At 34.4% G+C, this 25899-nt stretch overlaps 1 protein-coding gene across 4 annotated transcripts in view; it reads right to left on the reverse strand.

Moving 5' to 3' along the window:
• SMURF1 (SMAD specific E3 ubiquitin protein ligase 1) overlaps window positions 1-25899 on the reverse strand; it is a 113556-nt gene that overhangs the window by 23325 nt on the left and 64332 nt on the right. For all 4 annotated transcript variants that reach the window (XM_074281245.1, XM_074281243.1, XM_074281244.1 and 1 more), the window contains 10 exons: window positions 25207-25245; window positions 21719-21827; window positions 20760-20893; window positions 20556-20621; window positions 19227-19302; window positions 18197-18435; window positions 17321-17405; window positions 14338-14484; window positions 13031-13229; window positions 10752-10855 (listed from right to left, as the gene is read on the reverse strand). In XM_074281245.1, the coding sequence (XP_074137346.1) occupies window positions 10752-10855; window positions 13031-13229; window positions 14338-14484; window positions 17321-17405; window positions 18197-18435; window positions 19227-19302; window positions 20556-20621; window positions 20760-20893; window positions 21719-21827; window positions 25207-25245 (1198 nt within the window). The remainder of the gene's footprint in view (window positions 1-10751; window positions 10856-13030; window positions 13230-14337; window positions 14485-17320; window positions 17406-18196; window positions 18436-19226; window positions 19303-20555; window positions 20622-20759; window positions 20894-21718; window positions 21828-25206; window positions 25246-25899) is intronic.

Below are 25899 nucleotides of genomic sequence, written 5' to 3' on the forward strand. Positions count from 1 at the left end.
TTATTATCCAATTATTCTGTATACCTAATCTCAAACTCTAATACTGAAGGAATACCAGAATATCATCATACCAATCACTCCGGTTCACATCTCAGTATCTCCTTCATTTCACATATTCAATCATTTGCTAAGTCTTATAAGTCTCCATACACAACATGAATCATGAATCTATTCTCTTTTTTCTAATCTCTTTTTCTTTCTTTGTACACTCAAAGCCTGGTTCAGGTTGTTGCCTGGCTGTTATAATAATTACCTAATTGGTTTTTCCCTCAACAAACCAACTTTTACACAGCAGCTAAACTGATCTTCTTCCCTTTTTTTTAAATCTGAAACTTTCATTTAATACTACTTGATAGTTATATAACTCCTTAAAGATAGCAAAGCATTTTATGTAGATGACTGCATTTAATCTTTACAACAACTCTGTAAGATGGTTCTCATTATTCTCTATTATTCTCTCCATTTTGCAAGTGAGGATAGTGAATTTAAGAGACTTGGCTGGGAATACACAATTAAATTTTGAAGCAGGATTTGAACATGTGTATTTCTTATTCCAGATCTATGATTCTGCTCATTTTGACAAGCTATTCAACTTTCCCCATCCATTCCTCCCACCCCGAAAAGACAAAAACAATAACAAAAAGAAACCTAGAACAGTACTAATGCCTAGGGACCACAAGAAATTAAAGAAACAGCTGAAACAAATGACTTATAACACCTAAATACAGGTTGTGATCAGCAGAAACAAAAAATACATAAGATATTTTACTATCAAGAAGTTATCTAATGATGTGCCAAAATGTTTGTGGCGGCTCTTTTTGTTGTAGCTAGAAACTGGAGGATGAATGGATGTCCATCAGTTGGAGAATGGTTGGGTAAATTGTGGTATATGAAGGTTATGGAATATTATTGCTCGGTAAGAAATGACCAGCAGGAGGAATACAGAGAGGCCTGGAGAGACTTAAATCAACTGATGCTGAGTGAAATGAGCAGAACCAGAAGATCACTGTACACTTCAACAACAATGCTGTATGAGGATGTATTCTGATGGAAGTGGAAATCTTCAACATAAAGAAGATCCAACTCACTTCCAGTTGATCAATGATGGACAGAGGTAGCTGCACCCAGAGAAGAAACACTGGGAGGGGAATGAAAATTGTTAGCACTAATATCTGTCTGCCCAGGTTGCATGTACCTTCGGATTCTAATGTTTATTGTGCAACAAGAAAGTGATATTCGCACACATGTATTGTACCTAGACTATATTGTAACACATGTAAAATGTATGGTATTGCCTGTCGTCGGGGGGGAGGGAATAAAGGGAGGGGGGGTAAATTGGAAAAATGAATACAAGGGATAATATTATAAAATATATATATATATATATATATATATATATATATAATAAAAAAAAAAAAAAAAAAAAAAAAAGAAAAATTACCCACCCACATGTTTTGTCAATAAAATGCTATAATAATAATAATAAAAAAAAAATGAATGTTGAAAACTAAAAAAAAAAAAAAAAAAGAAGTTATCTAATGATCAACTGTGAAGTTTGGCTCTTTTCAGCAATGCAGTAATTCAAAGCACTTCCAATAGACTTGGTATGGAAAATGCCAATCACATCCAAAGAAAAACTATGGACTAAATGTGGATCAAAGCATGGCATTTTCATGGTAGCTAGTTGGTGTAATAGATAAGAGTGCCAGTCCTGAAGTACAGAGGACCTAAGTTCAAATCTGGCCTCAGATACTTTAACACTTCCTAGCTGTGTGACCTGGGCAAGTCACTTAACCCCAATTGCCTCAGCCAAAAAACAAACAAACAAACAAAAATACCCTCCCATTTCCATCCTTTTGTTTATTTGTTCTTTCTCATGTTTTTCCCCCCTTTGGTCTAATTTTTTCCTATACAACAATTCAAATATGTTTAAACTGATCATATTTCTATATCACATATAGAATCATGTTATTCCTTGCTCAAGAAACTCAGTGACTATATTGCTTCTAGGATAGAACTCATCTATTGGCTTTAAAGCTTTCCACAATCTGTTTCTAATCTACCTTTTCACACTTAAGTGTTACTTTCTCTCCCATAGTCTACATTTGAGCCAAACTGGTCAATCTGTAATTCCCTGTATCTGACATTACATTTCCTGACTTTTTATATAGGTTGCTCCTCAAGACTGGATTGACACCTCTTCTTCACCATTGTTCCATGGGATCCCTAGCTTCCTTCAGTATTTCTATCACTTGCTATTATCAATAACATATCAGAAATTACACTTTATTTATTTTCTACTTCATTTTCTGTGTTCATGTTTTTTTCTCCAATAGAAATATCCTTAAATTTACAGACTATTTTGGGCTTGGGGATTTTTTTGTTTTTGTTTTTGTTTTGGACCTAGCACATAATAGCTTAATAAACATTTACTTAATATGTGGGAGCATATAAAACATCTGCTTTACAATTCAATTGAAAATATAATGAAATATTTGTCTAGCCTAAAATCCTTTATAGATTTTGCCCTTCAGAAAAGTGTGTAACAAGATCAAGAATAAAAATTAAAACTCCGGAAAAATGGATTAAGCTTAATAAGCAAGCTTACTATGGAATAGAATACTAACTCAAACTTTAAAAAAAAATCATGGCCTTTTCTTCAATCAAGATTCCTATAAATATTGCTTCAGCTCTTGGGCTTTAATTAGAGCATTATCCAAGGGCATTATGGGGCAGATTTTTAGTGAGTTTGGATATTTCTTTCTCTCAATTAGAAATGCTTGGATTTAGAATATTAAATTAATAATAAAATTTCTGCTTAAAATGAATAATATAATAATATATTTTTCTTCAACAAATGAAAGATTTGGCTGGAACTTGAGCATTAGCAATTGTGGTGCTCAGGCCAAGTGCCACAAAATGCAGCCTATAGCAAATAATGACAAAAGTATACTTAAATCTATTTTTAAAGACCAATTCAACTTTGGTATAGTAATGAAGATCTCTGATCCCAGGACAAAAGGGCCTGATGACAGAATTTCTGGGAATACTCTAAGAGGCTGTCAATGAGCAGAATAGAACCTAGAAGGAAGTGATCTGAAATGCAGGTACAGGTGGTAGTTTAGGGGGAAAAGGGGGAAAAGGGCTAAATAGATGCTAAGAAACAAGTGCTGCTGAAGGAGTACATGCAATTAGCACCCTGTAAATTTTCTATACTCTAGTAGAGAGGGAGTTAGGTAATATGAGAGAGAAATGCTGGGCCTAGAGTCAAGAATACTTGAATTCAAATATAGTCCCTGAAAGGGAAAGGAAGAGGGGAAGAGGGAAAAAGAGGAGAAGGAGAGAGAGAAAGATATACCTTGGGCCTCATTTTTCTCAAGTGTAAAACAGGGATAATAACAGCATCTACCTCCTAAATTTCTTGCGAAGATCATTTAGCACAATGATTCTATATTAGTGTTAGCTATTATTCTATAACTATATTATTCTATATTATCTATAATTGTTATGCAGTTCTATTGTTGTTCTATTATTATTAGCAATTATTATTCTACTTACTGCTCTGATCAGAACATTGCTTAGTTTCCTTTGGTGGATCAACATTTATGTTCTATCCCCTTAAGTGTAGATGTCCCCCACATTCTGTCTAGTGTCCTCTTTTTTTTCTTTCTTGGTCATCATTTATGATTTCTTATAGTTTTAATTATTTTTATGTAAATAACTTCTAGGTTTTTATATTCAGCCTAACTGCTGTGCTCAGCTCCAGTCTTGTAATAACAACTAGATATCCTATGGGCAACTTAAACTCAACATGCCTAGAAACTGAATTCAATCTTTTTTATCTAAAACTACTCCTTCTTCCAAACTTTCCTATGTCTATTGAGGGTACCATTATTTTTTCAGTTACCCAGGCTCCAACTTAAAGAGTCATCTAATGTCTCCTGCTTGCCTTTTACACATCTATCATACTAGTTCATTCAGGCCCTAATTTCTTCAAATATAAGTTATTGAAATAGCCTCCTAATTAATCTTTCCCTGCTCTCTCTTCAATATCTCAACTACTCAGCTACCAAACTGGTATTTCTAAAGCCTAAGTTTCATTATATCACTCTCCTTGTCAGGTAACAATAGGGAGAATACACTCCCCCTTATCATTACAATAAAATAGAAATTTTTCTGTTTATCATTTAAAGCTCCCCAACCAACTTTTTCAGGTTCAATGCATATTTACAGGAGACCTCACCATTCACTAGAGAGCTCTCCCCTCAATTAGACAATTGAGATTCAATTGCTGGAGATACAAATTTAAAAAAAAAAGGAAGAAAAACAATCTCTATCCTCAAGAAGCTTATAATCTAATAAGGGGAAAAGAACAAACAAAAGGAAGCTGGAAAAAGAGGGAAATAACAGATGGAATCCAATATGCAGGCACCTTATTCCACAAAGCTCAATCAAGCAAAGCTAGAGATAGAAAGAAAATGGAGAATTAGCCAGAAAGTCCAGGTCTTGCCCTTTATAAAGGAAAATTTTGGGAGAAGTTGAGAATTACATACTCTAACTCTGAAATTAGCAGGAAGGAAGCCAAGAGAGCTGGGAAGGTGCTGAGTTTCTAGGATTGAGTTAAAGAATACAATAAGGAAATTTCAGGTGATCAGCTTGTGCTAGGAGAGGCATCTTACTTTGAGGAGTTCAATCCAAGCAGAACTTTCCTTGTACCCTTTTTTGTATTGAATTTTCTCTTGTGTTGTTTTTCCTTTGCTCCTTAAAGGTGGAAGACATTCCACAAGTGCAGACACTTCATAAATACCTGATTAATGAATGAATCTTTGTCTCTGTGATCCCTCCATATCCTCAGGTGCCAAGTCAGGGAGATTCTATGCCCATAATGTCTCCCATGAGTACTTTTTCATACTAAAATTGTTCTAATTCAGGTTTCTGCAATTATCTTTTACCTGTACAATTTCAACAATCTCCTAATTGGACTCACAGATGATTCTAGTCTCTTTCATCTCTTATTTCTCCACAGAGCTGTTAATCTTCCTAACACCAACACCATGTCACCCTTCTATTTAAGTACTTTTGGTGACTCCCTATTGCCTGCAGGAAAAAATGCAGCGTACTCAGCTTAGATTTCAAAATTTTGTATAATCTCACTTGATACTACCTTTCTAGGGGGTTTATACACCCCCTTCACAATACCAGTTCAAATTTCAGCTTCGTTAATGCTTAATGTGCACAATATGCTATCTCCCAATTTTGTGCCTTTGCAGAGTCTGTCCCCATTCCTAGAAGGCATGTGCTTCTCCCCTCTGTCTCTATACAATTCTTAGCTTGTGTCAAATGTCACTTTCTGATTCCCCAATTTGTGTCAGTATTCTCTTAATACTCACGCCTCAAAATCACACATGGGCAAAATGCACATACACATACATTGTGAATATATGTTGTATTGTCATGGAAGAATGTAATTTCCTTGAAAGGTGGGACATTGTTTTGTTATTGTGTCCTAGGGCCATTGGAGGCACTCAGTAAATATTAACTGGACACTACCAGCAATAGGGAGATACAAGAGAATTCTGAGTTGGAGAATTAGAATGAGTTCTCTACACCAGCAAGATTAATCTGGCGGTCATGTGCAATATAAGTGAGAGCAGGTACAGGCAGGTTTAAAAAGCCTTGCTCAAAAACTGTAACAGTAGTACACAAGTTCAGATCAGGAAAATGTTTTTCCTGTGCCCCAAATCACTCCCTACATAACATTCTAACAAGCACAACAGATGGGTCATTTTCTACAACTGCTATGTCATGTATTTTTCTAATATATACTTGAAGATACACTTGACCAAAAAGCAGCAATAAATTGTATTAGAGGACTTCTCAGCAATTTGAGTTATAAAACAAACAAACAAATAAATAAGACATGGTATGGTAAGATTGGTTTTGGAGGCAGAGGTGGGAATATAAAATGTGATTGTTCTACTTATTACCTATGTAACCTTAGGCATAGGTATGTAATCTTGGTAATTTCAGCTCTTGGAATCCCAGTTTCCTCATCCATAAATTGACAGAATTGGCTATAACAAGATTTCTAAGGTCCCTTCTATCTCTAAAACCCATGATCCTGTGATCCAGTGGCAATAGAAAAAGGGCAAAGGTAATTGGAACTTTCTATTATAGCCAATAAAAAGATAGGTCCAAGATCATAAACACTATAAAAAATAAGTCTGTGCTCAACTAGGGAAGAGATAGAACATTCAGAATGATATGTGAATATAATTAATTCTAAAAGGGACAGAATCACTCTCCTCAACAGAAAGCATTCTGCTAATATTCCTTATGAGAAAGAAAAAAAAAAGCCTGATTTGAATAGAAATGTCTGAATTGCCCCCAAAGTTTGAGGATTTAAGAAAATTATTTTCCAAAAGGCCAAAGAACTGCAATTGTCTAGACAGGAAGTGATTAAGGCATAAAGAAGGATTTCATTAGAGGCACGGACAAGGTAAAGATGAACATCAACTATGCTGTAGAGACTAAGATGATAAGCAGAAAGAGTTTCAAGGTTGAGAAGGACCTTGGAAGGAAAAACTTCAAGGTCAAAAGTCTTGAAAATTTCTACCCAACTAGTGAATAGGGACAAAAATAGTTAAGAAATAAGAGCTGTACCAGACCTAAATCTATATTATAAAGCAGTAGTCATCAAAACCATTAGGTACTGGCCAAATAGAGTAATTTAGTGAAATAGATTAGGTTCGCAAGACACAGTAATCAATGACTACAGTAATCTAGTGTTTGACAAACCCAAAGACCCAAGATATTGGGATAAGAAATCACTGACAAAAACTGCTAGGAAAATTGGAAAATAGTATGGCAGAAACCAGGCAGTAGACCATACCTAACACCCTGTATCAAGATAAGATTGAAATGGGTTCATGATTCACACATGAAGGATGATATCATAAACAAATTAGAAGAATAAAGGATAGTCCACCTATAAGATCTGTGGAAAAGGAAGGATTTTTTTTTTTTTTGGATTCACTTACTTTATTCTTTTTTGGGGGGGCTGAGGCAATTGGAGTTAAGTGACTTGCCCAAGGTCACACAGCTAAGAAGTGTTAAGTGTCTAAGGCTAAATTTGAACTCAGGTCCGCCTGACTTCAGGGCTGGTGCTCTACCCACTGAGCCATCTAGCTGCCCTTAATATATTCTTTTTATTGGCATAGGATCCATGATTAAAAGGAAAGAGCACTGCATTTTAAGCCAAAGGACGTGGGTTCAAATAGCAACTCTGCAACCAATCTGTGTTAGCCTAGGATGTCATCTCATCCTTCTGTATTTCAGTTTGTTGATGTGGTGGTGGTTGTTTTTGTTGAGTCATTTCAGGAATGTCCAACACATTAGAACCCTATTTGGGGTCTTGTTGGCAAAAATACTAGAGTGATTTGCCATTTGAAGAAAGGAATTTGTGGACAAAGAAGAATTCAAGTATATTATGAAATGTAAGCAAGATAATTTTGATTATATTAAGTTAAAAAGGTTTTGTACAAACCAATGCAGACAAGATTAGAAAGGATGCAAAAAACTGGGAAAAATTTTTTATATCCAAGGGGTCTGCCAAAGGCCTCATTCCGAAACACAAAGAATTGACTCAAATTTGTACGAATATAAGCCACTCTCCAATTGATAAATAAAAGAATATGAGCAGACAATTTTCAGATGAAGAAACTGAAACCATTTCTAGTCACATGAAAAAAATGCTGTAAATCACTACTGATCAGAGAAATGCAAATTAAGACAACTCTGAAGTACTACTACATACTTCTCAAATTGGCTAAAATAACAGGAAAATATAATGATGAATGGAGGGGATGTGAGAAAACTGGGACATTAATATATTTTTGGTGGAGTTGTGAAATGAGTTAACCATACTGGAGAGCAAAATGTAACTATATCCAAGGGTTATCAAAATATTCAAAATGTTGATCCAATAGTATCTACTAGGTTTGCAGCCCAAAGAGATCTTTAAAAAGGGGAAAGGACCCACATGTGTGAAAAAAATGAGAATACTATATTGTGAAACACTCAGTTCCCATAGTCCTCTCTCTGGATGTAGAAGGCTCTCTTCATCACAAGATCAACTGGCCTCAATCATCTTATTATTGGAAACAGTCATAAACCTCAGATTTGCTCATCATATAGTCTTAATGTTGCCATGTATAATGATCTTCTGGTTCTGCTCGCTTCACTTAGCATCAGTTCATGTCAGTCTCTCCAGGCCTTTCTGAAATCATCCTGCTGGTCGTTTATTCCAGAACAATAATATTCCCTTACATTCATATACCATAACTTATTTATTAGCCTTTCTCCAACTGATGGGCATCCACTCAGTTTTCAGTTTTTTGACACTACAAAAAGGGCTGGACAGGGCTCTTTTCAACAACAAGGTGATTCAGGCTAGTTCCAATAGACTTGTGATGGAGAGAGCCATCTGCATCCAGAGAAAGGACTGTGGGGACTGAGTGTGGATCACACCATAATATTTTCACCTTTTTTTTGTTTGCTTGCTTTTGTTTACTTTCTTGGTTTTTTCCCCTCTTTTTGATCTGATTTTTCTTGTGCAGCATGATAATTGTGGAAATATGTATAGAAGATTCACATCAAGGATGGGTGGGGATGGAGAAGGAGAAAGAGGCAAGAAGTATTGGCCTCTTGTCAGGAAATCAATTTGTCCTAAGGATCAGTGCAAGTAAAACTTGGTCCAAAAGAAGGCAGCTTCTCTACGACAACGAACAGGCAGTTATAATAGAAATGAGACTTGGAAAAACAATTCAAGTCTTTTAGTTAAGAAAAAGACAATCAAGTTCAATTTAAGTTTCAGAGCTATTGTGGAAGAGAATTTAGAAGCCCTAATAAATTTGAAGAAATAACAGCAATAACTCTGTTATAAGGAAAAGGACCTATTTGGAAATTTAGATTAAAAAAAAATCTTTAAAGCCATCTAAGTTGCAGTATAAACTATTTCAAAGAAAACCAGAGCATGAAAATTCAAACACATCAAAATATGAGATTATTCAATTCAGGTTTCTTTTAACACTTCTAAAAGCAATTTGTTTGAATGAAACTTAACTTGTAATTAAAGTGTGCGCTCCCAAAAAAGAGATTAAAAAAATTATATACCCTCCTAACTTCTTTACAGAATTTTGGGTGTCCATATATTTTCATATAATCTTCATATGTTGGTTAATTTTACTGAATTGCTTTTCTCCCCTTTTCTTTCTTTTATATCTTTTGTTATTACAGTGGGTTCACTGGTTAGGAGAGAAGGGAGCAATGTATGTGGGAATGAAGATGATGTAAAAAAAGATATCCAATTTTTTTTGAACATTCATTTTTAAAGAATATCTATATCTATAGCATAATTTGACTTCAGTAGCAAGTTCTTCAAGTTTTAAGTTTAAGTAAATAGCAAAAGAATCATGTGCATAGGTTTAAAGGTCCAGTTTTAAAAAGTAAATAGACAAGGACTTGTATTTTCTGACAGCCTTCTTTAACTACAAGACATTAAGTTTTTTCTTACAAAGGGGAGTGTCTATGAAATCTCCTTGCAGTCAGGGCAGCAATGTCTCTACCATTCTAGAAAGATTAAATTAACATCATTCATGTGATTGTATATCTTAAGATGTGAATACATTTGCTTTTTTTTTTTTTTTTTAATTTTTATTTTATTTTTAATTATAACTTTTTTTTGACAGTACATATGCATGGGTAATTTTTTACAACATTATCCCTTGCACTTACTTCTATTCAGATTTTTTCCCTTCCTCCCCCAGATGGCAAGCAGTCTTATATATGTTAAATATATTACAGTATAATTTAGATACAATATATGTGTGTAGAACTGAATTTTTTGTTGCACAGGAAGAATTGGATTCAGAAGGTAAAAATAACAGTTTACACTCATTTCCCAGTGTTCCTTTTCTGGATGTAGCTGATTCTGTCCATCATTAATCAATTGGAATTGGATTAGCTCTTCTCTATGTTGAAGAAATCCACTTCCATCAGCATACATCCTCGTACAGTATCATTGTTAAAGTGTATAATGATCTTCTGGTTCTGCTCGTTTCACTCAGCATCAGTTGATGTAAGTCTCTCCAAGCCTCTCTGTATTTCTCCTGTTGGTCATTTCTTATAGAACAATAATATTCCATAACATTCATATACCATAGTTTACCCAACCATTCTCCAATTGATGGACATCCATTCATCTTCCAGCTTCTAGCCACTATGAAAAGGGCTGCCACAAACATTTTGGCACATACAGGTCCCTTTCCCTTCTTTAGTAGTTCCTTGGGATATAAGCCCAGTAGTAGTATGGCTGCGTCAAAGGGTATGCACATTTTGATAACTTTTTGGGCATAATTCCAGATTGCTCTCCAGAATGGTTGGATTCTTTCACAACTCCACCAACAATGCATCAGTGTCCCAGTTTTCCCACAGCCCCTCCAACATTCATCGTTATTTGTTCCTGTCATCTTAGCCAATCTGACAGGTGTGTAATGATACCTCAGAGTTGTCTTAATTTGCATTTCTCTCAATAGTGATTTGGAACACTCTTTCATATGAGTGGAAATAGTTTTAATTTCATCATCTGAAAATTGTCTGTTCATATCCTTTGAACATTTGCTTTTTTAAATAACTTATTAGAGCCAGGCTAAAACCAAAGTAGTAGAAAGGTAGAATAATTCAAAACTCACCGGGCTACTCCACCATAATCCAAGCCTTCTTCACCACGGAATTTCACCATTAACCTCTTTTTTAAGTCTTTTGGTCTCATCTTCATTATCTGACGGTAAGACTCCTACATATGAAAACAACAGTTTTCAGAGAGAGGTGGCTTTTTCCTTTTTCCTTAAAATTTATAAAAGCATCATAAACAGAGATTTTCTACATTGATATAGGAAGCCTTTGAGTTAGAATTTCTTTTGTTAGGGACTCAGCTTGACTCTTCATTCTTTTTAGTGCCTTGCTCACTTGTGTTAAAATACAGGTCAGTCAATAAACATTAAGTGCCTACTAGCAGTTAAATGCTATAATATAGGGAAAACCGGAATTTAATTGTAAATGAAATTTTTGATTACTTCAGGATATGATAATAGACTCTCTAAATTAAAGATTACTCTCAATACAACTCAATAGACTTTAACAAAAATGAAGACTCATTTGTAGAACTAGGATTTTAATGGAATAATTATTAGTTACTTTTCCTTTCCAAGAGAGAAAGAAGAAGATTCCCTGGCAACCAAAACTTAGCTGAATTTCTTTCAAAAAATTCAACAGTATGAGAACAAATTAGAACCCTCTTCTAAAATAAACAATTAAGTCTTTCCCAGGTCTTTATATACCTTGAATACTTTGTATATCTTTTCCAGGTCTTTATATACCTTGAATACTTTGTATAGAGAGAACTTATTAGAGAGACTTTGCCTTGTCCCCCAACCTAAGATCCAAATCAGTAATAGAAATATCTGTCATAGAATAAAATGAATTTCAAATTTTGTTTTACTCTTTTTTTTTGTTTTTTGTTTTGTTTTGTTTTGTTTTGCTCTTGTAAGCAGTGAGGATGTGGAGATTGGGGGAGGAGAAAGAAAAGAATACTAACAATGAGGTATATCTAAATTTAGAAAAATTAATAATTAACTATGAAATTATGTATATACCTTAATATCAGCAATAATAATGAAAATTATTCTAAGCATTAGGAAAATCAGTGTCATGAATATATAAGAACAACATTGGAATAGGTCTCAGGAGACCAATTCTAGTTCCAGCCTGGTAGCAATTGTATTCTTTATAGCTCAGTTTCCTGATATATAAAAACTGGGGAGAAGGATGAAGAGTTTGGAACAGATGCTCCATAAAATTCCCCCATAATTCTAATTTTATGAATTTTCTTCATTTGAAGCCAAAAGAGATTTCTCAAGTGGGAGAAAATCACAACTCTCTTTAGTGTTGACTTATGTCTCATTAGCTCATAAGCCATCTCTAAAAGTAAGGAGCATTTAAACCTCGCTATCTGCCACTTTGGATTTTGCCTCTGCTCATTTGACATTCCTTGGATAGACTGATAATACATTTCCTTCCTGTTTTTATCCCTATAGTATTTGCTGATGCCTAAAAATGATCAAGGTGCAGTGGGATGACTAAGGATTTTGCCTTACAGGGATGTGTGTTTTAAGACGTCATTTTAAGGGACCTGGAGAGGAACTTATTAGGAGGGATACTTATTATTTTGGCATCTTGCATAGGACCGTTCTGATCTGAAGAATAAATTTCACAAGAAACTAATTACATAGGAAAGAGGAATCAAGTATTGAAAAATTATTAATCATGAAAAGTGCTTCACATGCCTGTTGTTGAACAAGGAATGTACAGGTATGAACTGAAGGCACATCGAGTGTAGCCAGCCATAGAATGGTTCATTTTGCTTATATGATACCAGTCTCAATACAAACCACATTGTATTATCCAGAGGTCTAGGTTTAACCTAAACTTCTCTTCTGGGGAATCATTTTTTGGGGGGAAGGTGATAAGTATGTTTATGATTCTATTGGTTAATGATATCCTCTCTACTAATGCAAATCATAACTCCTGCAGAAATGTGTAATCTGAGAGAGCTACCTAGGCTGAGGCAGTGACCTACGAAGTAACTTACACTGGACTTGTATCTTACACTGGGCCTGTATCAGAAGTGGGACATGAACCCAGTTTTTCCTGATTCCAAAGCCAGCTCTCTAGCCCCTATGTTGTACCACATCACTTAAGAGGAAATATGATTCTAAAAACATTCAGGCCTTAAATGCCTCATTTGGAAACGAAACAAAAAATAAAAGTAGTTCTCATTGAAACAAAGAAATTATTTACAGAATGGTTCATTTATATTAGTTTCTATTCAGTACAGTATGGCTTTATTAATAATTGGGCTACCTTATAGATCTATAATCTATGTCTTACTCGGAGTTGTAGTGTTCAATACCTCAAATATTTCTTCTCTGGATACTTCTATGCGACAATGCCCAGCTTGGGGCTGTTGAAGAGAAAGTTCGTGTCTAAGGACTTTTAATTTCTGTACTAAATCTCTCTCATATCTCTGGGCAGGTAGCTCTTCATCTTCTAACGACCCTTCATTCGGCACTGACAAAGGCTGGCTGGGTTCCTTTAGTTGGCATTGGTGACTAAAAAGGAAATACAAGTAAAATTTACTTCAAAAACAAAGGCCTGAGAATTGCAAATTATTTAAAAGTCTGATTGTAATACATATGTAGTATCCTTACAAAGTAATTCATTACACAGACTGGGAAATTTATTAACATTGACCCTTGCAAAAATTTCTGGTCCAAATTTTCCCCTCATTCCCCACATCCCCTTCCCTAGATGGCAGGTAGTCCCACACTTGTTAAATATGTTAAAAGTATATGACATTAGTATTATAAAAGAAGTTCTATTATATTTTATATAAGTAGAAAGTCAAACAAACATCTTTTTTCCTTTGACCCTAATATTGTAATCTAGGAAATACTATTGTACCACATTACTTTTGGGCAGCTGCCAATTAAAATGTGAAATATAACAAAAGGAGTTAATACTGAATGATGTGCCTCTATGTACACACACACACACACACACACACACACACACACACACACACAAAATCCAATTATAACTAACCACATCACAGTACTACAAAAATCAAAGAAATTTTCAAGCCTAGACAACAAGCCACTTATTTCCTGCAATTTTAAAAGTGAACAAAATTTCAATTAGAAAAACTTTTAAAAATGTATGCTGTTAGAGCATAACTAATCTGCAACAATAAATACAGGATCTACAACAATTCTCAATTCAAAATCTTTCTGTGATGAAGGCAATAAGTAAGCCCTGATAGGTAACATTATCCATTATGACTATAGGTAGCATTTACAGTGAGTGCTGAGTGGGCATTGATGAAAAAAATCTCATTTTACTTCTCCAGCATGAAGAACACATTAAGGGCTATGACATTTCATTAGAGTGCTGCTTACATAAGAGCTTTATTAACGGAGCTGCTTAATAATAGTTTCAATGAATTTTATTTAGGATGTGTAGAAAAAAGAAAAAGGTGGCAACAGCATATGGTTGTAGTACTAATAGGTAATTAAAGGTTTTAAACTACGTAAATGCCCAAGAAACACTTGGAAGAGTTTATTACACCTATTTCTTACTAACACTATAGTTATGTTACCAAAAAAAAGCAGCTTTTTCAGAGCCTGAAGCTAAATCCTAAATTAAATAACAAAAACTTACTTCATAATATGATGTAATCTTGGATCTGTGAACTGGGTTGTTCGGTTATTATGATCTACAAAATATATTCTCCCAGAAACTGTACTTCTAACTTCCCAGCCTGGTGGTAAGGGCCCAAGTTCATCACAATTCACACTGTTAAGGTCTCTACCAATAAAAAAAAAAAAGGAACAAAAAAAGATTAGTCTATTTTAGAAAGATAAAGTGAATGAATTGCTTATCAAAACCACAGCACTGCAATTCTACTAAATGGTGTGGTCATTCGACCACAGGGTTAAATATCCACATTATATTGAGAACAATAACTGCTGTCCAGCCAAGCCACAATGCAGCAGAAAAATTTGAAAAATCAAAATTAAACATTCAGGACTTGAAACTATTTGACGTAAAAGGAAATTTGCTTACAAAAGAGAAAGGGAGGATATTGCAGTATCATATGACAAAACATTTCTTAATTCACAAAGTTAAATATTAAATTTCTTTGACTTACTCCACATATTTTCAGCCAACACCAAATTTTTTGAAGGTGACAAGTTTTTATTAAATAGTATTTGAAAAAACAATGATGTATGGCATCCAACATTCCTGTGTCATGGAATATAATGAACATGAAAAATTCAGAGAAACGCATGAAGATAGACACACATAGGTGCAAAGTGAAAGAAATAGAGGCAGTAAGACAATGCATGCAATGCCTATGATCCTGTAAATGGAAATACAAAAACCTGAAACTGAACACCATATTAACTGTTGTGATCAAGGCTACTCCTCAAGAGATGGGCATTTATGCATAGGCCTACAAGAGTGAAATAATGCATATTGTCAGGCTCAACTAATGTATCCCTAAATTTTGCTGACCAGTCTTTCCCCCCTCTTTTTAAATTCTTGTTACATGGGATGGTTCTTTGGGGAGGATAAGAAGGGAAGAACACATGTTCTGGGAAAATATGTAAAAACAGAAGATACCAATACAAACTTTTTAAAATGTTAAAAAAAAACAAAACAAAACAAAATTCAACCTACCTCATAAAGAGATAGCCCAAGGAATTGTTACCTCAAAATTAGCATTCTTTTAAGCAAGTATTTCTCAATTAATCATTTGATTAATTATTCAGAGAAAAATGTCAGTGGCAAAAGCAGAATCTCTGGAGTTGGGAGGATCTGGTTTCAACTGCTGTCTATGTAACAGTGGTCAAGTCATTCAAGTCATCTGGGCCTTATTTTCCTCTTCTTTAGAATCAAGGAATTGGACTAGATGCCTTCTAAAGATCCCTTCCAGTTTTAAATCTACTATGCTAATCTGTTATATTCTTTTAACAAGACCAAATAACCTTAATTTTCTTACAGCAGGCCTTACTTTTTGTTTTCAGAAATTTAAATTCTTTTTTTTTGCTGAGGCAATTGAGGTTAAGTGACTTGCCCAAAGACACACAGCTAGGAAGTGCTAAGTATCTTAGGCCAGATTTAAACTCAGGTCTTCCTGACTTCAGGGCTGATTCTCTAACTACTTCACCACCTAGCTGCCCTGAGGTATTTAAATTCTAATTACAGATCATAAGTGTAAGTTCACTCTATACTCATCCTACATGGAAGCAAGCTAAGCCCAGATAAAACAAATTCTGGATAAAAAAAGAGGGGGCAATTTTAAATACATTTTAAACAACTCAGTAGTAGTTATATAGTAATGCTGTCTTTAGACTGAAAAAGGAATAAAATCCAAGAGACATTTCAGAGAGCAAAATGCGGTATCCACTTGATCTGATTTCAGAAGTATTTATTCTTATCTGGGAAACTTTTTTTGGAATCATCCAAAATCTTTTATTAATATTTGTTTCATTTTTATGTAATATTTTATTTTTTTTCAATTACATAAAAAGAAAACTTTTAACATTCATTTTTTATAAAATTTTGAGTCAGTTTCTCCTCCTTCCCTAAAGGGTAAGCAATTTGATATTTAATCATATAAAATTTATTTCCATTTTAATCTCAATCAAGAATTCAAACTTTGACTCTTAACCATTCTCACAACTTGGAAATTATTCCTTTTGTACACTTGCTTCTTAGAATATAGTTTCAATTAAAAAAAACAAAAAAACATTGTGAAAGAAGAAACAGTAAAAAATTTACAATTTGCAAAAGGAAAAATAAAAACATGAGAAAATAAAGTGAAAATAGTATGCTTCAATCCACATTCAAATTCCACAGCTCTTTCTCTGGATACAGATAACATTTTCTGTCATGAGTCTTTTGGAATCGTCTTGGATCATTGTATTGGATCATTCTCAGCAATACAATGAGAAGGGCTACAGCTATCATAGTTGATGTTTTCCTGCTTTTGCTCACTTCACTTTATATCAATTCATCTAAGTCTTTAACAGATTTTTCTTATTACTTCTTATAGCACAATGTATTCCATTACATTTATATTACCACAACTTGTTCAATCATTCCTCAACTGATAGGCATTCTCTCAATTTTTAATTCTTTGCCACTACAAAAAGAGATGATAAGAGATTTTGGCAAATGGGAATTTCTTTATAACACAGTTCAAAACCTTTGGGAAGAGAATAAGACAAGACAGAGAGTGAGACTCTCTTCAAAGATGAAGCTACTTTAGTTTTAAATAGGACCATGCATCCTGAAAATTGTATCTGAGTTTCAAATAAGACCTACTTTTAATTTAATCTAGAGCAAGAAGGGAAATCTCTTTTCAAGATATCCAATATGCTGATCAGTTTTTAAATGATTCACTTCTGTTTCAGCAGCTGTCAAAAGTTAAAATATGCTCAAAATCTGGAAGAGAGCAGCAGGGCTGTGCCTGTATTAAAGTCATTAAGGAAATGTAAGACTGCTGTAATAAAGGAATCACTTTGCTGCTGCTTCTTCAAAGTTCAGAGTTACAAACATAATGGGTTATATCAGCTCTACTTGGGGATCCAGGCAATGATCAACTAGCTTTGATCACGTGTAGTTGTGAACATACCTTGGTATTCTAGGGTCATGCCATGTGCTCACGCCAGTCTGTGTGTGCAAAAAGTAAACTTGTCCTTGGACTGTCGTTCTTTGTTCTGCACAAAGGATTGAAAACACAACAGAGCAACTACAATTACTTAAAATCTAGGAAAAATTTCAAGCAATTATTTCAGTTCTTCTCTTAAGTGTCTGAACATTTTCATTGTAAATAGTACTGTTCATTTACACATCCCACAGGAGAATACAATCTGAAAACAATGGTAGCTAGCTTCTGACAAACTATCATAGATCATGATTTATTTTAAGGTGCCTATCCAACTTGCTCAGGTATGGTGCACCCCCCCACCACCTTATGTTAGCTATATATATATGTTAACTGCTTATTAGTGATAATGTAATTCTGACCTTTTCTTTATCCTCAGATGACTGTCACTTTTGCTTTCATTTCCCAAATCTAAATTACCATCTTTCGTTACTTTTGTTACTCAGTGAAGATTTTTGCTTTTGTTGTTTTCTAGAAATGGTCACCTCTTCATTTCAACCTCGATACCATCCTTTCTACAATGGAATTATGGAACTTGATAAATTTTTCTTTACTGCCTATTCCAAGTTCTACTTACTATTTCTTCTTTCTAGTGTTCTCATAATTTAACCATGATGGCATAAACTAGATTTACAAGTAATTTTTACAAGTATTTACTTCTTATCCTATTATGCAGATAACATCTACAACTCTTGAAGCTTGTTTTCATTTCTAAGGTGTATGCTTTTACCCTAACAAAACTAGTATAAAGTGCAAGCATATAAATTATGAACACAGAGTCAAAACAGATTTTTAAAAATAAGCAACATGAAACACTTTGGCTAAGATTATGAGTAAATTTACCATAGCCTTCAGGTAGATCAGGGGATTGGTGGCCATGTGGTCGATTTTGAGGGGTTTGGATATGACCTCGGACCTCAGGATTTCGAAGTCTCTGTGCCTGAAGTCTTTGATCCTGACTTGGAGATTCCACAAATCTGCAATTTCCTCCACCTGCAGCACCAGTACTGTCTGTATATGGGGCTGGTTCCTCCATAAAGCAGCTAAGTGGCCTTCCAGGACCTGAGTCTTCATAAACCGTTCTGAAACAGGAAAAGTCACAATGTAAAAGGGGTCAAAGTGTTTAGGTTAATAAGTTTGGAACTTTAAAAATTAAATAAGTTGGGGCAGCTAGGTGGCACAGTGAACACCAGCCCTGAAGTGAGGAGGACCTGAGTTCAAATTTAGCTTCAGATACAACACTTCCTAGATGTGTGATCCTGGGCAAGTCACTTAACCCCAACTGGCTCAGCCCCCCCAAAAAAACAAACAAACAAGTTTCATCACATACACTAAACCTATTTCTTTTATTTTGTCAACTATAGAATCCCAATAGATTTGTTCTACAACATTCATTATGAATCATTTAACAGAAATGATAGTGTCTTTCAAGTATCCAAAGTTAAAAGAACTTGCACTGAAATGTCATCTAGGTCACCAAAGGTTCTTTTCTAGGGATAGCAGTGACTGAAAAAGATGTTTGCACTGCAAAGAAGGATCATGTGACTGATGGCAGTACAAGAAATGGTAGTTATTTTCCAAATAACCAGAGTTAAATTTTTTTCTAAGTAATTTAGTGTCTAGGAAGCATAAAAGAGTTCAAATATTAACTTTAAAAACATAAATCTTTATTTTTTAATCTAATCTTATAGACAAGTTTACATTTTATAGACTTTTCTCTTAAGAACAAGGATCTTTTGATACAAATTTTCTTTTGCATTGTAATATTTTACAAGCATTTATCAGGGCACAATGGCATAAAAAGAACCTGTCATTCATGTGGGAAATAAGTAGAAGGAAGGAGTTTTGAAGTCTTCTCTTCAGTTATACATACCCTTCATTTTCTAAGAGTCCTCTGCAGTCCACAACAGAGCCTCCAGTGCCTATTCTGTCTCGTGTCTGTAAACTGACTAAAAAAGCAAAGGAAATCATGTATCAAAACCTATCTTATTCTATGGTAACTTGTGAGCCATAGTGGATTTCTAACTTTAAAAAAGTATGAGGTAGCAAGTACATAACCCCAAGTAGGAAGCAATTTCTCCTACCAGAAAATAGCACCACAGTAACAGAATTCCATTCTGACATTTGCTACTTCAGGTCAGAAAAAAGATACTTTATTTCCTAAAAGCTAGCTCCTCAATCTTTGCAAATTCTGAAGTTTTTAAAGTTAATAATTCACTTTGGTTAAAGTGATAAAAAGATGGCACTGCTAACAAAGGCCAAAACATAACTTTGGAAATTCACCATCACTAGATGTCACCATAAAGGGAACTAATAAAACCTCAGGCTCAATATCTCATTTGTCTCCTCCACCCCCACCCCACAACTTTGCAGCATCATTTTCTAAAACATCCAACAAAGAAATCAAGAGCAAAACAAAAGCATGAATGTGTACAACCTCAGTGTTTGAGTACTTTTTAATTTAAAGAAGCTTTTGTAATTTACTCACCCATGACCAAATTTACCATGGCAATCTCTCAAGGCAGTCATATAATAATGTTTGACCTATATTTTTTATAAGATTGTCTGGGTGATGGTCATCAATTTCCATTCCAAGGAATTTATCCTGAATAATATGGGTATGGCCTTTGTTATATCTACCCAAGAACCCCGAACAGCAGCAGCACTAAGCTATTTAACAAAGTAATAATTAAAAATGAACTAGCATACATTTAATATGTGTGTTATATATGGTTTGCCAAAGCTCCTTGACTGTTTTAAAATTTTTTGGTTACTAAAACTTTGAATTGTTATAGTTTATGCTGAAAATGAATTCCTTAAAAATATTCTTTGCCATTCAAGAACTATAATAAACTTTCTAGAGAAAAGGATAATTTCCCTAATTCTTCATAAAATGGCATCATTCTTATAATCAATAATTACATTATAAAATGCTAAAAAATTTTAAGTTAAATACAAATAAATATGATTTTATATTCATCTTAAAATGATGGCACAAGGGAGAAAAGAAACAGGTAACAATAATAAACACTATGAAAAACAACTAATGGCAGGAGATAACTCTGGTGACTGTTTTGTTTCTTAAAGTATTTATGATGTTGTAAGAAGGTTCTTTCAACACTTGCCCATGATGACATATTTGCCAGACATAAAGAAAGGACTATATCACACAATGATTTTATAGAGATAACAAAAGACTTACCCACTATTTGGCCACGAACTGCATCAGTATCTGTGGGGTTTAGTTTGCATAGATCCAAACGCTGATCTGTAAACAAGCAATTCAAAATTTAACCCAAGGAAATGTTAACTGGGGAGTAAAGTAGAAAATCTGTTTTCAGTATTCAAATAAATAGTGTCTATTTAAACTACATTAAAAAGCAGAAAACAAGCCTTTGGGTCTTACATCCAGTATCTTTTAATCTGCTGATGGCATTGGAGAGGAGACGCACACACCCCAGGAAGCCAGCTCCCTGTTTCTTGTGGATTTTCTTGTGGTTCCATACACTAATGGTTATCGAATCAGTTTTTCCAACATATCTGAAAAGATTGTACAATACATGGCAAATTCAGTAAGTTTTGGTTCTACATTATGCCATCTGATTAAAACTATGCAAAAGATTCTTTAGAATAGTGAAATATTGAACTTAATATATGTGAACTATTAGCAGAGTTAATAGTGGACTTATAAACTGTGTTTTTATGGGGATGTTTGGGCAATGGTATACTCAAATACAAATAATTTAAATGAATATTGATTTAAATAGCTCCTGTGTTCAAGGAACTCTATATTATGTGCTGAGGATAGAAAAATGAAAGACAAAAATTGCTACCCTCAAGGAACTTATAATCTTCAAAAGAATAAGGAGAGTCAGAATTTAGATTCAGTTCTGAAATGGGTCATAAAGTCTTCTGATCCAACATGATGGTTAGAGACTAAAAGTGATAAAAACTTCATAAACAGAGATTTTGTAACTTAGATATATATTTTTAAATGAACAAGGCTAATTTGAGAAGCAGTGTAGTACAAAGGACAGAAGACTGGCTTTTAGGTCCACCTTTAAAAATATGAATGTGGTAACCATGGGAAAGTTCCTCAGCCTCTCAGTGTTCCAGGCAACTCTCTAAGAGGAGAAGTCAGGGCTTGGGGGGAGAAAGTTTCTATATAAAATATTCTGTACACTGAGGAAATCTGGGAGGTCTGGACCCTCTCCCATGTTCTCTTTTCCTACTCCCCCCAAGATTTTGGAATTTAGCCACCAATTTTGTTATCAATAAATGAAAATATGGCTAATTCATCCCTTAAGGTTTTTATTTTTTTCTTTCCCCTTTATATATAAGCACATCTCCCTTCAGTAAACTTACAGATCATAATGCTGATTCCACTTAGGATCCAATGTGTTTTTCACGGTATCAGTTGAATGGCATTGACCAGACCCATCAACCACTATTTTTGCAAAGGGGTCAGGAAGTCCTAGACAAGAGTAAAAAGATAATGTCTATATTTAAAGAAATCTATTACCAAAGACCCAACACTAGGGCTAGAAGGGATACTAAAGCGATCTAATCCAGGAAAGAGCACTGTATATTTAGAAATTCCATTCAAAGTTAAGAAAGAAGAAATTGTAAAATAAGCTTTTTCTAAGAAATTCTAAGAGATCTAACTGATCTAATACTTAACTAAGAATTCTAAATACATTTGTATTTGTTATAAACTCTTGGACACCTAAAGTAGAGTCTTAAAAACATGTCAAAGCAGTTTTATAGGTAAGAAAGCAAATGTTAAGGGAATAAAATTTCATAATCATGGGATCTTTGGATCTTAAAGACCACAAAGTCCAACATTTCTCCATCAAAACAACTCACAACCATCCCCACCTCCACTCCCTCATCCCTAACCCATGTCTAGTGGTCCACCTCCAGTTTCTGCTAGAAGGGGGAAAGGTATTCAATTTCCCGATAACGCATTCCATTCTACATTTACACTCATTTTCCAGGAAGTTTTCCTTTACATTTTGCTGAAATCTACTTCCTTGTAAGTTCTACATATTTGCTCTTTGGAACCAAACAAAACAATTCTAATCTCTCTTCACATGAAGGTTAATTTGGAATAACCAATAATAAATCTTTGCTATTACCTTATATTTCTTCTGCTCTTCATGGCTAAACTCTTCAAAAAGGTTATCTGCAACAAATGCCTCCACTTTTTTTCCTCAATTCTTTCTCAACCCCTTAATAAACCAGTTTCTTCTGATCTTATCATTCCACTGAAACACCTCTTTTCAAAATTATTAATGATTTCTATATGACCAATTCCAGCGACCTTTTTCAATCCTAATGCTTCTTGACCTTTCTGGTACCTTTGACATTATACCTTCTCCTAGAGATTCTTTAAGTTTTGTAGATACAACTTTCTCCTGGTTTTCCTTGATACCTATCTGTTCACTTCTCAGTCTCCTTTGCTGGATACTTATACAAATCATACTTTCAGGCTGTAATTGTCCCTCAGGGTTTTGTCTTTTTACTAGCCTCCAATCCTGCATCTCCAACTATTTTTCAGATAATTCAATGTCTAGTATTCATCTTAAACTAAACATGTTCAAAATGAAATTTATTATCTTTCTCCTTATACCCTTCCCATTACTGTAGAGGGCAACATTATCTTCCCAACTGATCAAGTTCAAATGTGTGAATCCTCATTATCTGTCCCCTCTCCCCACATTCAAGCTTTTATCAAGACCTGATAATTTCTTTTGCAATATCTTTTGAATATGTCCTCTTCTCTTCTGACACTGCTCCTATTGTAGTGCAGGCACTCAGCACCTCACACCTAGACTACTGCAATAGCCTGCAGGTGGCTTTGCCTCAAGTCTTTCTCTTCTCCAATCATCCACCAAAATGATTTTCTTAAAGTTTAGGTCAGATTCAAAGGTCTCATTTCCAAAATATATAGAGAACTGACCATAATTTATAAGAAACCGAACCATTCTCCAATTGATAAATGGTCAAAGGATATGAACAGACAATTCTCAGAGGAAGAAATTGAAACTATATCCACTCACATGAAAGAGTGTTCCAAATCACTATTGATCAGAGAAATGCAAATTAAGACCACTCTGAGATACCACTACACACCTGTCAGATTGGCTAAGATGACAGGAACAAATAATGATAAATGTTGGAGGGGATGTGGGGAAATTGGGACACTAATACATTGCTGGTGGAGTTGCGAAAGAATCCAGCCATTCTGGAGAGCAATCTGGAATTATGCCCAAAAAGTTATCAAACTGTGCATACCCTTTGACCCAGCAGCGCTACTACTGGGATTATATCCCAAAGAAATACTAAAGAGCGGAAAGAGACATATATGTGCCAAAATGTTTGTGGCAGCTCTTTTTGTTGTAGCTAGAAACTGGAAGATGAATGGATGTCCATCAGTTGGAGAATGGTTGGGTAAATTGTGGTATATGAAGGTTATGGAATATTATTGCTCTTTAAGAAATGACCAGCAGGAGAAATACAGAGAGGCTTGGAGAGACTTACATCAACTGATGCTGAGTGAAATGAGCAGAACCAGAAGATCACTGTACACTTCAACAACAATACTGTATGAGGATGTATTCTGATGGAAGTGGAAATCTTCAACATAAAGAAGATCCAACTCACTTCCAGTTGATCAATGATGGACAGAGGTAGCTACACCCAGAGAAGAAACACTGGGAAGTGAATGTAAATTGTTAGCACTAATATCTGTCTGCCCAGGTTGCATGTACCTTCGGATTCTAATGTTTATTGTGCAACAAGAAAATGATATTCACACACATGTATTGTACCTAGACTATATTGTAACACATGTAAAATGTATGGGATTGCCTGTCATCGGGGGGAGGGAATAGAGGGAGGGGGGGTAATTTGGAAAAATGAATACAAGGGATAATATTATAAATATATATATATATATAATAAAAAAATTAAAAAAAAAGTTTAGGTCAGATTACTGACTTTAAATATCATCAGAATATCTTGTTTATAATATTTGGTTGTCCTATCTGTGAAGACTACTAAGTAAAAAAGTCCAATTAAGTTCTTAAGATTAGCATATAAGAAAATCTAAACTTAATAACAACAGCTGATGACTATTTGGAAAATAATTTTCTACTTTATTAAAAAAAGATTCATAGTGAGATCCCTTTAACCATCAATCTTTGCAGATGAATAGGATCCACAGATTTAGAGCTAGAAGTAATCTAAGAAGGCCAGCTATGATTAACTATTCAGCTATGCCTGGAGTCTAGAACACTTGAGTTCAAATCTAGCGTCAGTCATGTACTAGCTGTGTGACACATACTGTGTCACTTAATGCTAGCCTCAACTTCCTCAGTTCTAAAATTGGAATAATAAGGGCACTTAACTCTCAGACTTGTTATGAGAATCAAATGAAAAAATATTTGCAAAAGCACTTAGCACAATTCCTGGCACATAGTGGGGACACATGAATGTTTATTTCCCTTCTCCTTGCCCCAGGATTACAGTACAATGTTTACACAGTATTTGCAGCAAGATTTGAATACAGTTCTTCCTGATTCCAATTCTAGTGCCCTAACCAAAATTCTCTGTGTGGAAACAGAAAAGGTTTTCTTCCTCTTAATTTAGTAATCTCTAATCTGCGATTACATGAGAATGAAGTCATGGGTTCTTGTCTAGGCCAGGCTATGTCAGTCCATTCAGTAGAGGACAATATTATTGAACACACCCAATGACTTGTTTTAGGCATTTATTTAAAAGGTTTAAAAGTTCAAAAACTTATACATGTAAAGAATTTTGTAGGTCAGAAGTAATGGGCGTTTACTTACTGAAGAAGTCTTTCTTTGCAAGGTTCTTGGCACAAAGTACTGAAAAGAACAAGAAAAAAGAGAGTTAGCATTTGTGAAACAGATTTCATTAAGACTTCTGTTCTACTTTTCTGTAAGAGAAAAAAATCAAAAGAAACATTTTTCTTGTTATTTGCTTTGCAAATGATATCATATTAAGCAATAAAATGATGAGGAACTCAAAATTTGTTTTTTCTTGACCTCTGATATGAACTATTCAAGATAATGAAACATTACAGTTTAAATTTCATTATGATCTTTTAGAAATCTACAATTTTATTAACAAATATCAAAACACCCTAGGACCTGTGTTTAAAAAAAAAAAATTATTCCCTGCTGCCTTTATTTTTTTTTCTGCCTTTACTTTTATATCTAAACTAACAACAACAACAACAAAAGGAAATAGACACTCTTTATACATTTATGGCACTGTGATTAATAATGTGACCTTTGAAATCCAAGCTTCAATGCCTTTATAAAGAAGTGCCAATTGTTATAGTTCTTGATACAGAAAAGTTACACAGATCTAATTATATCACCTTTACTTTAAAATGGTTTTTTCCTCTGATTTACTATTCAAGATGGCAAACTGATCCAACTTGCCCTCCAATCATTTAGCCAACAGCTCCTTATATGACAGTTTATATGTGCGTAACACCACTCACTGGCTCTAAG

This window comes from Sminthopsis crassicaudata, chromosome 1 (genome assembly GCF_048593235.1).
Source record: "Sminthopsis crassicaudata isolate SCR6 chromosome 1, ASM4859323v1, whole genome shotgun sequence".
NCBI classification, from domain to species: domain Eukaryota; kingdom Metazoa; phylum Chordata; class Mammalia; order Dasyuromorphia; family Dasyuridae; genus Sminthopsis; species Sminthopsis crassicaudata.